The sequence below is a fragment of the Erinaceus europaeus genome, chromosome X, assembly GCF_950295315.1.
Source record: "Erinaceus europaeus chromosome X, mEriEur2.1, whole genome shotgun sequence".
Taxonomy (NCBI): Eukaryota; Metazoa; Chordata; class Mammalia; order Eulipotyphla; family Erinaceidae; genus Erinaceus; species Erinaceus europaeus.
Genome location: NC_080185.1, coordinates 62,391,563 through 62,405,214, shown reverse-complemented (window position 1 = coordinate 62,405,214; position 13,652 = coordinate 62,391,563). Strand labels below are relative to the sequence as shown.

The 13,652-nt window shown below is 37.3% G+C and overlaps 2 protein-coding genes across 3 annotated transcripts in view; one reads left to right on the top strand and one right to left on the bottom strand.

Annotated features, from left to right (window-relative positions):
- TCEAL6 (transcription elongation factor A like 6) overlaps positions 1-13,652 on the top strand; it is a 444,729-nt gene that overhangs the window by 370,637 nt on the left and 60,440 nt on the right. The gene's annotated exons all lie outside the window — the stretch shown is intronic.
- The window catches only part of ZMAT1 (zinc finger matrin-type 1), a 69,208-nt gene that overhangs the window by 38,936 nt on the left and 16,620 nt on the right, over positions 1-13,652 (bottom strand). For both annotated transcript variants that reach the window (XM_060183261.1, XM_060183260.1), the window contains exon 2: positions 5,315-5,421. In XM_060183261.1, coding sequence (XP_060039244.1) covers positions 5,315-5,421 — 107 coding nt within the window. The remainder of the gene's footprint in view (positions 1-5,314; positions 5,422-13,652) is intronic.

Here is a 13,652-nt window from a genome sequence, read left to right as displayed (position 1 = left end):
TAATTTCTATTCTAAGGTTATATCCTAAGGAATCCATAACACCCAACCAAAAAGACATGTGTATACCGATGTTCATAGAAGTACAATTCGTACAATTCGTAATAGCTAAAAATCTCAAAGCAAACCAGGTGCCCAAGTACAGAAGAATGACTGAGAACACTGTGGTATATTTACACAATGGAATACTATGCAGCTATTAAGAACACTGTACCCATCTTGTCTGACACATCTTGGATGGATCTAGAAGGAATTATGGTAAATGAGATAAGTCAGAAACACAAAGATGAGTATGGGATGATACCACTCATAAAAAGAAGTTGAGAAAGAAGAACAGAAAGGGGAACTCAAAGCAGAATCTGACTGAGTTTGGAGTAGGGCACCAAAGTAAAAATTTCTGGGTGGATGTTCAGCTTCACTGGAGGAGGAGGAAGAGAGGGGTGAGGTACATAGTCCTTTGATGATGGGAATGGTGTTAATATACACTCCTATTAGCTTACAGTCTCACAAATAACTATTTAATTAGTATGAGAGGGGAAAATGGATTGAATGTCTCAAATTTTTGATGCATAGACCATATATTTCTTCCATCTAAGCACTTACGACTTCAAGTTGGTAATCAGATTAAAGCTTAGCAGTGGGCTCAAATTGTTAATACAATTCTAATAATTACTTGTTCTTTGAAATATTAAATCTAAAATCTTAGACCAGGGAGAACAGAAACAACTGGTAGCATTAATTTATAAGATACAGCTTTATAGTGGAAATGTGAGGTTTCTGCCATCTTAGGGTTCAAGAAGACAATGGATAGTTATTCTTATCATCACATTATTTGGTAATTGGGTTAACTTTGAAAAGTCCCTTTGTTAGACATACAATCAATTTCCCCCCTCTCATATTAATTAACAGTGATTTATATGACTACAATTTAATAGGTGTGTACCGAATAATCAACGCCCATGTTCAGCAGAGAAGCAATTACAGAAGCCAGACCTTTCACCTTCTGTAACCCACAACGACCCTGGGTCCATGCTCCCAGAGGGATAGAGAATGGGAAAGCTATTGGGGATGGGATGGGATATGGAGATTGGGTGGTGGGAATTGTGTGGAGTTGTACCCCCCCATCCTATGATTTTGTTAATGTCTCCTTTCTTAAATAAATAATAATTTTTAAAAATAAAATAAAAAATAATAAAAAAGATACAGCTTGATATAAATAGCATAAAAGGACAATAAGTATGGTGATGTCTTGTATGATACAGCAAACCCTAACAATGGGATTTTCAATGTTAACCCAATTGTCAAATAATGTGGTTATAGCAATAACTATCTATTGCCTTCTTAAACCATAAGACATCAGGAACCTTCCCCTTTCTCTATAAAGCCCACACATCTCCCAGTCCTGGAACCTCTAGGGCGCAGCACACTTCCCTGCATGCTTCTCTCAAGTCATACCAACTGATACTGCATCTGCTCATCCCAGCCTAAGCAATGCAGCCAGTACCACCTCGGTTCAGCATGTTTCTCTTTGGAGTATGTCCAGAGACTTCAGGTGTGGAATGTCAATCCTTCAGCTTCATTACTCTGGTGAGATCTTTCCTAGCACATAGGACTCCTTAATTTCGTTTTGGTTGGCGTACTTCTTCCTTTCTTTCTTTCTTTCTTTCTTTCTTTCTTTTTTTTTTTTTTTTTTTACCAGAGCACTGTTCAGCTCTGGTTTATGGAGTTGCAGAGGATTGAACCTGGGACTTTGGAGCTGGAGCCTCAGGCATGAAAGTCTCTTATAAACCATTATGCTATCTACCCCTGCTTTTAATTTTTTTTTTTTTATCAGAGCACTGCTTAGCTCTGGCTTATGGTGGGGTGGAGGATTGAACCTGAGACTTAGAAGCCTCAGGCATGAGAGTCTGTTTGCATAACCATTACGCAATCTATCCCCACCAGGTTGGAGCATTTCTTAACAAAACCTCAAAACCTAGATATTAACCAGGGCACATGAGATAAGGCATATGTACATGTATCCACAAGTTGGGGCAAAATATATACCTTAAAGCTAAAGTGCACAATAATTTACAGTGAGTCAATAAATGAAGCAAGCAAGTAGAAAGACCTAAAAAAGACACCTTAAAGTACCTAATAAAACAGTTTCTACTTAGACTTAGATACCCTCCTCACCTACCTCCTATTACATGTCCCCCAGTCCCTCCAAAGCTAACCTTGTCAGACAAAGTAAGGACTGCAAAAGCTGAATAAGCAGAAGAGACTAGCATACTTTTGTAATGAGTCTTCAGTCACTACCCGGCCACCCCATCACCTGGCACCCTAGTCAGGGAGTCCTAGGGATTCCCACACAGACATGATGGGCCTAAACCTCTATCAGATCCCTCTTGTCACTGTCAGTGGTCATCTCCATCAGGAACAACAAAAAGGACCCCTTTGTGGGCCCCCGTGGGACCTTGCCCTCAATGTGGATCAACAATGTCTCATTCCCTGAAGGGGGTGGGCAACATACTCTACCTACTACCCGAGGAAAATATGTCCTGAAATTATTAAAGCCTGGAATGCTCCTAGCCCTGACCACAGAATGTGAGCTCAGACCTACAGGGATGCAGAGTTTACATAGGTTCCTGTGCTGAATATGGGTCCCAGATCAAATTTGTGGGGTTTACAATTAACAATAATTAAATACTTTTCCCATATTTGGGAGCTACTCTTCCCTGATCCAGCTTTCTAGTCCTTTTCCCAATTATCACACCATCTTCCCAGACAATAACCTGGGTCCACCTGCATATCAGATGTCAGGAACAGTCAAAACCTAGTAAAGTCATGGTCCTCTTGGAATATACCTAAAATAGACTTACTAGCTTTTTCCAAAATGGACACCCCAAATCTTCATCTGCAACATTCTTGCCTTTAGGTTCATAATTAGTCAACAATTTGTTCTGCTTTATATCTTAACTCTTTTTCAGCCTCCAGGTTCCAGATGCTTCCATGATGCCAACCTAATTTCCCTGGGCAGAGGACCCCAGCATGTGTCTTGGAGACCTACCTCCCTGATCCCCACCCCACTAGGGAAACAGAGAGACAGGCAGGGTGTATGGATCAACCTGCCAATGCCCATGTTCAGTGGGGTAGCAATTACAGAAGCCAGACCTTCCACCTTCTGTACCCCACATTGATCCTGGGTCCATACTCCTAGAGGGATAAAGAATAGGAAAGCTATCAAGGGAGGGGATTGGATATGGAGCTCTGGGGGTGGTCACTGTGTGGAAATGTACCCTTCTTATCCTATAGTCTTGTCAATATTTCCTTTTTATAATTTTAATTAAAATTAATTAATTAATTAATTAATTAATTAATTTTTGCCTCCAGGGTTATCACTGGGGCTTGGTGCCTGCACTATGAGTCCACTGCTCCTGTGGCCATTTTTTCAGTCTTTTGGGATATGACAGAGAGAAATTGAGACAGGAAGGGAAAGATAGAGAGTGGGAGAGAAACAAAGACACCTGCTGACCTGCTTCACTGCTTATGAAGTGACCCCCCCCCCGAAACCCGGCAGCTGGGGAGCCAGGAGCTCCAATTGGGATCATTGAGGGGGTCCTTGAGCTTTGTACTATGTGCTTAACCCAGTGTGTCCCCACCCGATCCCACAACCTAAGTCTTTTAAATCAAAATCCAACTTAATTTCTTTACTACAGTTATAATAGTTGGATCTCAGCCAATATGTAGACTGAGCTATAGTTGCTAATAAGTCTAGTAATAGGAAAAATGAGATTAAGAATTTACAGAAATAGAGCTGGGGCTGAACAGAGAGACACATGTTATACTGCATGTGTTGTTTATGTATATATGAAGAGCTAGGTTCAAGCACCCAATCCTCACATGTGGAGAGCAGCGCTGCAGGTGTATCTCTTTTATTTTTTCCTTTTCTTTTCTTTCCCTCTGTCTCTCATTCTCTATCAAAATATAATTAAAAAGGAGAAAATAGCCCACCAAGAACAGTGTAGTTATGAAGACATAATGTCTCACCAATAACTTCGATGACCATAAAATATTTTTAAAAGGAAAATATAAAAATATAGGTGGCATTGTGTGGAACTGTACCCCTCTTATCCTATTGTTTTTGTCAGTATTTCCTTTTTAAATAAAAATTTAAAAATAGGGCTGGGGAGACAGCATAACGGTTATGCAAAAGACTTTCAAGCCTGAGGCTCAAAAGTCCCAGGTTCAGTCCCCAGCACCACCATAAGCCAGAGCTGAGCAGTGCTCTGGTAGCTCTCTCTGTGTATCTTTCTCTCTGTATCCATCTTTTACTAAAAATAAATAAAATATTTTTAAAAATTTAAAAAATAGAGGTGACAATAAATTTACTTAATGTAAATCTGTCTAGCATTTACAGTAACTCAGATACTCAACATGAAAGGAATCCAATAGTTTATATTCTTATTTATTTATTGTCTACAGGATTAGCCCTGAAGCTCCATGCTTGTACTATCTCTCTGTAACTATAGGAGGTTTTGTTTTCTTTCAGAGGGTGAAAGACAAAGTAAAAGAAAGAAAGTGACAGAGAAAGGAGAGATACCTCAGCAATGTTCCCATATTCCTGAAGCTTCTCCCTCTGCAGGAGCACCTATATGGTGGCTGAGGCTCCAATGCAGTTTCTTGCTCATGGTATATGTGAGAGCCCTACTGGATAAGTTATCTCCTGGACAATGGTCAAAATCTGATACAGAAATCTGAGGACACTGGACATGAAATGAGAAAGAATCATTTTAGGACTTAGTCATGCCTCAGGGTCTAAATTTTCCCATCAATAATAGATCAAGGGGTTCAACAGTTAAACATTTCCTGATCTGGAACATACACAATTCTGTGGTTGTATCTTAAAATATGTGGCTAATTCAAGTGCAAGATTTGTTGATTTGTTTTTGTATAGTGTAAATTTACTAGTAAAGGAAGACTCTGAAAGTCTCTAATATCCTAATAGTCACATAAACAGTTTTCTACTCAAGCTTCACTCCCCCGCCCCCCCCCCCAATATTTACTATAAGGAAAGAAAAAATAGTGGCTTGATGGAAACAAAAGGGGGTATACTGGAGTGAAACTAAACAAATTTTTCATTAAACTAAACCGAGTCTGAGCCCAAATTCTCCAAACTTAAACTAGTAAATTGTTCTCCTTCTTTTAGTCAATCATACAAGAAATGGAGGTCATTCTGTTAAGTGAGAACACAGAGAATTCAAGTAAGAATAAAATATGTTTACCTGCTACATTTCAAAATCTACTTTAGTCATTATCCTCATCATTCTTAACCTACCTCATAATGCAAAATTCTTTGTGATTCAAGTTCTAGCACCAGCCCACATATATTACAAACGTTATCTGTAAAAAGGTCAGTCTTCTCCTGTTTGCTCCAAGTCGTATCTATGAATAAAGTAAAATAAAACTATGAATCACACACTAATGAATTAGAATTATTATTTTCATGTTTCAACTACATATTATTTCACATAGAACCTAAAATCTTTATGTTTTTATTTCTTTATTGGGGGATTAATGGTTTATAGTCAATGGTAAAATATAATAGTTTGTACATGCATAACATTTATCAGTTTTCCACATAATAATCCAACCCCCACTAGGTCCTCATCTGCTATCATGTTCCAGGACCTGAACCCTCCCTCCACCAACCCCAGAGTTTTACTTTGGTGCAATACAGCAACTCCAATCCAAGTTCTGCTTTGTGTTTTCCAGTCTATTCTTACTTTTCAAATTCTGTCTATGATTGAGATCATCCCATACTCATCCTTCTATTTCTGGCTTATCTCACTTAACATGATACATTCAAGCTCCATCAAAGATGAGGTGAAGAAGGTTAATTCACCATTTTTAATGGCTGAGTAGTATTCCCTTGTGTATATATACCACAACTTACTCAGCCACTCATCTATTGTTGGGCACCTGGGTTGCTTCCAGGTTTTGGCTATTATAAATTGTGCTGCCATGAAGATAGATATATAAAAATCTGTTTGTATGGGTGTATTTGGTTCCTATATAAAAAGGAGAGGCATAGCAGGGTCATAGAGAAGGTCCACTTCTAGCCTTCTGAGAGTTCTCCAGACTATTCCCCACAGGAGCTGAAACAATTTACATTCCCACCAGCAGTGCAGGAGAGTTCCTTTGTCCCCACAATCTCTCCAGCATTTGTTGCTGCTGTCATTTTTGATGCATAATATTCTCATAGGAGTGAAGTGATATCTCATTGTTGTCCTTATTTGTGTTTCTCTGATAATCAATGACTTGGAGCATTTTTTCATATGTCTGTATGAAAAAATAGGCCTTTCAGATCTCTTCTATGGTGAATATTATGTTCATATCTTCTCCCCATTTTTGGATTTTCTTCTGCTGAGTTTGGTGAGTTCTTTATGTATTTTGTTTTTATTGGCCTCTTGTCTGATATATGGCATGTAAATATCTTTTCCCATTCTGTAAGGAGTCTTTTTGTTTGGGTGGTGGTGTCTTTTGCTGTGCAGAATTTTTTAATTTGATGTAGTTCTATTGGTTTATTTTTGTTTTAATCTTATTTGTAATTGGATTCATGTCACTGAAGACAACTTTAAAATTTATACAGAAAAGAGTTCTGCCAATATTTGCCTCTAAATATTTTTTTAGTTTATAATATAATTAAAATTATAAATATAAATTAAAAATTATAATTATATTATTTAGTTTATAATATAATTAAAAATATAATTATAGTTTCTGGTCTAACATGTAAGTCCTTGATCCACTTGCAATTTACTTTAGTGTTTGGTGAAATATGGTAGTTCAGTTTCATTATTTTGCATGCTTCAACCCAATTTTTCCAACACCATTTGTTGAAGAGACTCCCCTTCCCCATTTAAGAATCTTGGCAAACTTGTCAAAGATTAGATGTCTGTAGGTGTGGGGCTTGCTTACTTCTGGGCTCTCACTTCTATTCCACTGGCCAGTGTGTCCATTTATGTTCCAGTACCAAGCAGCTTTGATTACAATGGCCCTATACAACAATTTGAAACCTGGGAGTGTGATGACTCCAGTTCTGTTCTTTCTTCTCAAAATTGTTTTGACAATTCTAGGTATTTTACTGTTCAAAAATATTTCCAGCTTCATTTCTATTCTTGTAAAAAAAAAACTGGGTGGCATCTTTATGGGGATTGCATTAAATTTGTATACAGCTCTGGTAGTATACTCATTTTAATGATATCAACTCCTCCAACCCATAAACGTGGAATATCTTTCCACTTCTTTGTGTCTTTTTCTGTTTCCTTGACCAGTGACTCATAATTTTCAGTATACAAGTCTTTCACTTTTTCAGTTAGGTTTATTCTTAGATATTTTATTATTTTTGTTGCTAAAGTAAAAGGAATTGATTTCTGAATTCCCTCTTCTGCTACCTTAGTGTTTACATAGAGGAATGCTACTGACTTTTGTATGTTAACTTTGTAGCTTGACACCTTACTATACTGACTGATAATTTCCAAAAGTTTATTGCTGTATTCTTTAGTTTTTTCTATGTAAACAATCATATCACCTGCAAATTGTCAGAGTTTGACTTCTCTTCCAATCTGTATCCCTTTAGTTTCTTGCCCCTGCCTGATTGCTATGGCAAGAACTTCCAACATTATGTTGAGTAGTAATGGTGATAGTGGACAGCCCTATCTAGAATTTGGTCTGAGCGGGAATGCCTCCATTTGTTCACTGTTGAGTATGATGTTGGCTCTATGTCTGCTATATATGGACTCCACTATCTTTAGGAACTTTCCATATATTCCCATTTTTGTTTTAGAGTTTTGATCATAAAGAGATGTTGGATTTTGTAAAATGCTTTTTCTACATCTATTGAAGCATCCCCAAATCTTACTATGTGTGAGGTTATAATAATGATTTTTTTACCTACTGAATATATAATTTAATATGGACATATATATTCCTTTAATGCCTGATATGTAAAAAGTTACTATTTAGTATCAGCCCAGATAACACCAGTCCAAACATATAGAGGTTCCCATAATTTTATGAGCTTCTTAGAACAATTTGGAGCGCCAACGATAAAAGGCAGGACTAAAGTAAAGCAACCATGTAGAGTGCACAAGTTAACATGCACAAGGACCCATGTTCCACGATCCCCACATGCAAGGGTAACATTTCACAAACCAGTGGGGTAGTGCTGAAGCTGTCTCTCCACCCCTTCTCCCTCCCTCTCTCATCAAAGAAAATGAATAAATGTGTAATCCAGGAGCTTTGGGTTTATCAGGGAGGCATCAAGCTTCAGTGACAATCCTGGTGGCAAAAAAGTTTTGAATATATATTGGTGAAACACTTCAGGACCTTAACAACAAAGATGTTATTTGGAGACTCGATCCCATAGGCAAGGTAAACTAAAGCAAGATTAAACAGATGGGACTACATTAAATTCAAAAGTTTCTGAACTTCAAAAGGAAACTCTATAAGGATAAATATCCAGCCCAGAAACTGGTAGCAGATATTTGCACACAGCACTTCAGACAATCAGTTGATATCACGATTTATAAATAAATCATGCAGCTCAACAAAAAGAACAACCCAATAAAAAAGTGGGCAGAGGATATGAATAGATAGTTCTCTAAAGAACAGATACACATGGCCCACAGTTATATGTGGAAATGCTCCACTTCACTTATCATTAGAGCAATGCAAATCAGAATCATACTGAGATTCTATCTCACACCTGTGAGAATGGCCTTCATCAACAAAGCAGGAAACATTAAGTGTTGGAGACAATGTGAAGAAATAGGAACTCTATTGCATTGCTAATCAGAATGCAAACTGGTGCAGTCATTACGGAGAATAGTATGGAGAATTCTTAAACAAATACAAATGGAAATATTTTATGATCCAGCAATACTATTCCTAGGTGTTTACCCAAAGGATATGAAAATAATGATTTGAAGGGACATATGATCCACCATGTCCATATTTCCACTATTCATAATAACCAAAAATATGGAATTAACCTAAATGACCATCAACAGATTAACTGGATAAGTAAATTATGAGACATATACTCAATGGAGTACTACTCAGCAATTTAAAAAGATGATGCTCTGTCCTTTGTGATAAAATGGATGTCACTGTAGGGGATTATGATTGGTGAAGTAAGGAAGTAAAATACAACTATAGGATGATTTCACAGGGATGGAGGCTATTACTGAGGGGTGGGAGAACAGAACTTTGGTGGAGAGAATGGTGTGGAACTGTGCCCCTATTATGTTATAATCTTGTAAATCACTGTAAGATATTAAAACATAAACAAGAACTAAGGATTAAGTCTAAATATGAATAGGGTTGAGGGCTGGGCAGTAGCACACGGGGTGAAGTGCACATAGTATGAAGTGCAAGGATCCCAGTTCAAGCTACTTGCTCCAAACTTGGGGAGCTTGCTTCACAAGCAGTGAAGCAGGTCTGCAGGTGTATATCTTACCCCTCCCATTCTATCTTCTCCTCCCATCTCAATTTCTCTCTGTCCTACCCAGAAAAAGTCAAAAAGATGGCCACAGGAGTAGTGCATTTATAGTGTAGGCACTGAGCCCCAGGGATAACTCTGGAGGCAAAATAAAAGAATAAAAAATTAATAGAGTTTGCAAAACTGAACAGTCACACACAAAACAAAAAAGCTAGATCGCTTTATATCATATACATAAATTAATTCTAATAAATTAAAATTTAATAAAAATTTCAGTGTAAGATATGAAGCTATAAAATAAGAAGAAAATGTGGATGATACATTCCTCAACAACAGTCTTAAGAGATGTCTTTGGGTACATGACACCAAAGGTAAGAGAAACAAAAAATAAAATGAATAAATGGGATTGCAGCAAACTAAAATGTTTCTACACAACATAAGAAACTATCATCAAAATGAAGAGATATTTTGGGTGGGGTGATAGAATAAAGATTCTGCTAAGAGACTCTAATGTCTGTGACTACAAAGTCCCAGGTTCGATCCCCCACACCACCATAAACCAGAACTAGGTAGTGCTCTGGTTAAAAAAAGAAAAGAAAATGAAAAAAGAGAGATTTTACTGATTGGGAGAAAATAATAGCAAGCCATATACCTGACTATGGTTAATATCTAACAAATATAAAGGGTCCATACAATTCCACAGCAAACAAACAACTTGCTTTAAAAAATGGCTGAGGCTCTAAATAGACACACAAATGGCCAACAGGCTCTAAAAAGACACACAAATGGCAAAAAAGGCACATGAAAAATGTTCTTATTGTTATGGAAATACAAATCAAAACCACAATGAAATTCATCTGCCTCTTGTGAGAATGGTTTTATCCAACAGAGAATAAACATGTGTTGAAGAGAATATGGAGAAAAGGGAATTCTTGTACACTGTTGATGGGAATGTAAATTGTTACAGTCACTATGGAAATCAGTATGGGAATTCCTCAAAAATTAATCACAAAAATCCCATGTAGTGAGACCTGGTAGTGGCGCAGTCAATAGAGCACATCTTATATTGTGTGAGGACCCAGATTCAAGGCCCAACCCTATCCGGGTGTGTGTGTGGGAAGAGACTTCACAAGTGGTGGATCAGGCTGCAGTGGTCTTTACCCTCTCTCTCCACCTTTCATCCTATTTCTCCCTGTCTCTGTTATAATAAAAATAAATTAATAAAATATTTAAAAACTTCACATAGTACATTTACCCAATTTCTGTATATCTACCTAAATAATACAAAATCGTAATTTGAAGAGATATGTACACTTCCCACATTAATTCCTGCAGTAATTATAATAGTCAAGAAGTGAAAACTACCTAAATATCTATTATCAAACATTCGGAACACTACTCAACTATGAAAAGATTAAATCCTGCCATTTGAAATCATAGTACTGTGTTTAGTGAAAAAAAATCAGACTAGGAAAGACAGCACAGTGTGGTTTCAATCATTTGTGGTACCTAAAAAATGAATATATCTAATAAGAGAAACTTTTATTAGACTATACAAGCAAACTGATTGTAACTACAAGGGAATGAGGGTGATGAATCAGGTAAAAGGGGTCAACTGTATGGAAATGAATACAATTGTACTTTTTAGTGGTGAACTGAATGTATTATGCACAGATTTTGATTTATAGTGGTGTATATTTGACATTTACTTTTTAGTCTAATGTGATGCTCTTTTAATAAATATCAGGATAGCATCACAAGAATATCATTTTAAAATATAGATATAAAGTAGAAAGGAAACATCACTCTCTGCCACCCCAGAAAAGAAACTGAACAAAGTTGTGTGTGAGGATATGAAGAAGTAGAAACTAATACACAGTAGTTATATGTCCAATTTGGTTTTTGTGACAGGCGTACCTACTGCTTTGATTCAAGTAAACATAAATTATAGAGAAAAAACAGACTTGGTGTTTTATGTTTTACAGAAAACAATCATTAGAAATAATGCTGTAAGATTATTGCTTTGGCTGTGCAGAAGCTTTTCAATTTGATGTAGTCCCACTGGTTTGTTTCTGTTTTAGTCTTCCTTGCAATTGGGTTTGATTCATCAAAGATGTCCTTGAGGTGTAGGTGGGAAACTGTTTTACCAATGTTTTCCTCTAAGTATTTGATTGTTTCTGGTCTGACATCTAGGTCTTTGATCCATTTGGAGTTGATTTTTGTTTCTGGTGAGATAAAATGGTTCAATTTCATTCTTCTGCATGTTTCAACCCAGTTTTCCCAGCACCATTTATTGAAGAGAGCTTCCTTTTTCCATTTAATCCTTTGGGCCCCCTTATCAAAGATTAGATGTCCATAGGTGTGGGGATTTATTTCTGGGCTTTCCATTCTGTTCCACTGGTCTGTGTGCCTATTTTTGTTCCAGTACCATGCTGTTTTGATGATGATGGCTTTCTAATATAGTTTAAGGTCTGGGAGTGTGATGCCTCCATTTCTGTTTCTTTTCCTCAAGATGGTTTTGGCAATTCTAGGTGTTTTCAGGTTCCAGATAAATGATTGTAGTGTTTGTTCTATTCTCTTAAAGAAGCTTGGTGGAACTTTGATGGGTATTGCATTAAATTTGTATATGGCTCTGGTCAGAATATTCATTTTGATGATATTTATTCTCCCAATCCATGAGCATGGGATATCTTTCCATTTCTTGGTATCAGTTTCTATTTCCTTGAGTAGCGACTCATCGTTTTCAGTATATAAGTCTTTTACTTCTTTGGTCCACTTTATTCCTAGGTATTTGATTGATTTTGCTGAAACAGTAAATGGGAGTGATTTCTGGATGTCTTCTTCTTCAGATTTAGTGTTTGCATAAAGAAATACCACTGATTTTTGTACATTGATTTTGTAGCCTGATACCTTGCTATATTGCCTAATAACTTCCAGTAATTTTCTGCTGGATTCTTTAGGTTTTTCTATGTATACTATCATATCATCTGCAGATAGTGAGAGCTTGACTTCTTCCCTTCCAATCTGTATCCCTTTGATTTCTTTCTCTTGCCTGATTGGTATGGCAAGAACTTCCAATAGTATGTTGAAGAGTAACGGTGACAGTGGACAGCCCTGTCTAGTCCCTGATCTGAGGCTAACAAACATATGAAAAACTGCTCTAGGTCACTGATTGTCAGAGAAATGCAAATTAAGACAACACTAAGATACCACCTCACTCCTGTAAGAATGGCATACATCAAAAAGGACAGCAGCAACAAATGCTGGAGAGGTTGTGGGGACAGAGGAACCCTTTTACATTGCTGGTGGGAATGTAAATTGGTCCAGCCTCTGTGGAGAGCAGTCTGGAAAACTCTCAGAAGGCTAGACATGGACCTTCCATATGATCCAGTAATTCCTCTCCTGGGGTTATATCCCAAGGACTCCATAACACCCAACCAAAAAGAGGTGTGTACTCCTATGTTCATAGCAGCACCATTCATAATAGCTAAAACCTGGAAGTAGCCAAGGTGCCCAACAATAGATGAGTGGCTGAGAAAGCTGTGGTATATATACACAATGGAATACTATGCAGCTATCAAGAACAATGAACCCACCTTTTCTGACCCATCTTCGACAGAGCTAGAAGGAATTATGTTAAGTGAACTAAGTCAGAAAGATAAAGATGAGTATGGGATGATCCCACTCATCAACAGAAGCTAAGAAGATCTGAAAGGGAAACTAAAAGCAGGACCTGATCAAATTGTAGGTAGGGGACCAAAGTAAAAACCCAGTGGTGAGGGGTAGACATGTAGCTTCCTGGGCCAGTAGGGGGTGGGAGTGGGTGGGAGGGATGGGTCACAGTCCTTTGGTGGTGGGAATGGTGTTTATGTACACTCCTAGCAGAATGTAGACATATAAATCAGTAGTTAATTAATATGAGAGGGGGGAATCAATTGTATGTCTCAAAGTTTCTCAAAAGACAAACTGAATCTTTTTAATATATAGGCTATGTATTTGATATGTGGACTCTCTCAAAAGCCTAGACCAAGTAGATTAGAAGCATCCAATAGCACAGCTATATACAAGATACTGGGTACTGTACAGCAAACCATAACAAAGGGACTTTTCAAAGTTAACCCAATTAACAATGTGATGATAATATTAACTATCGATTATCTTTTTGAACCCT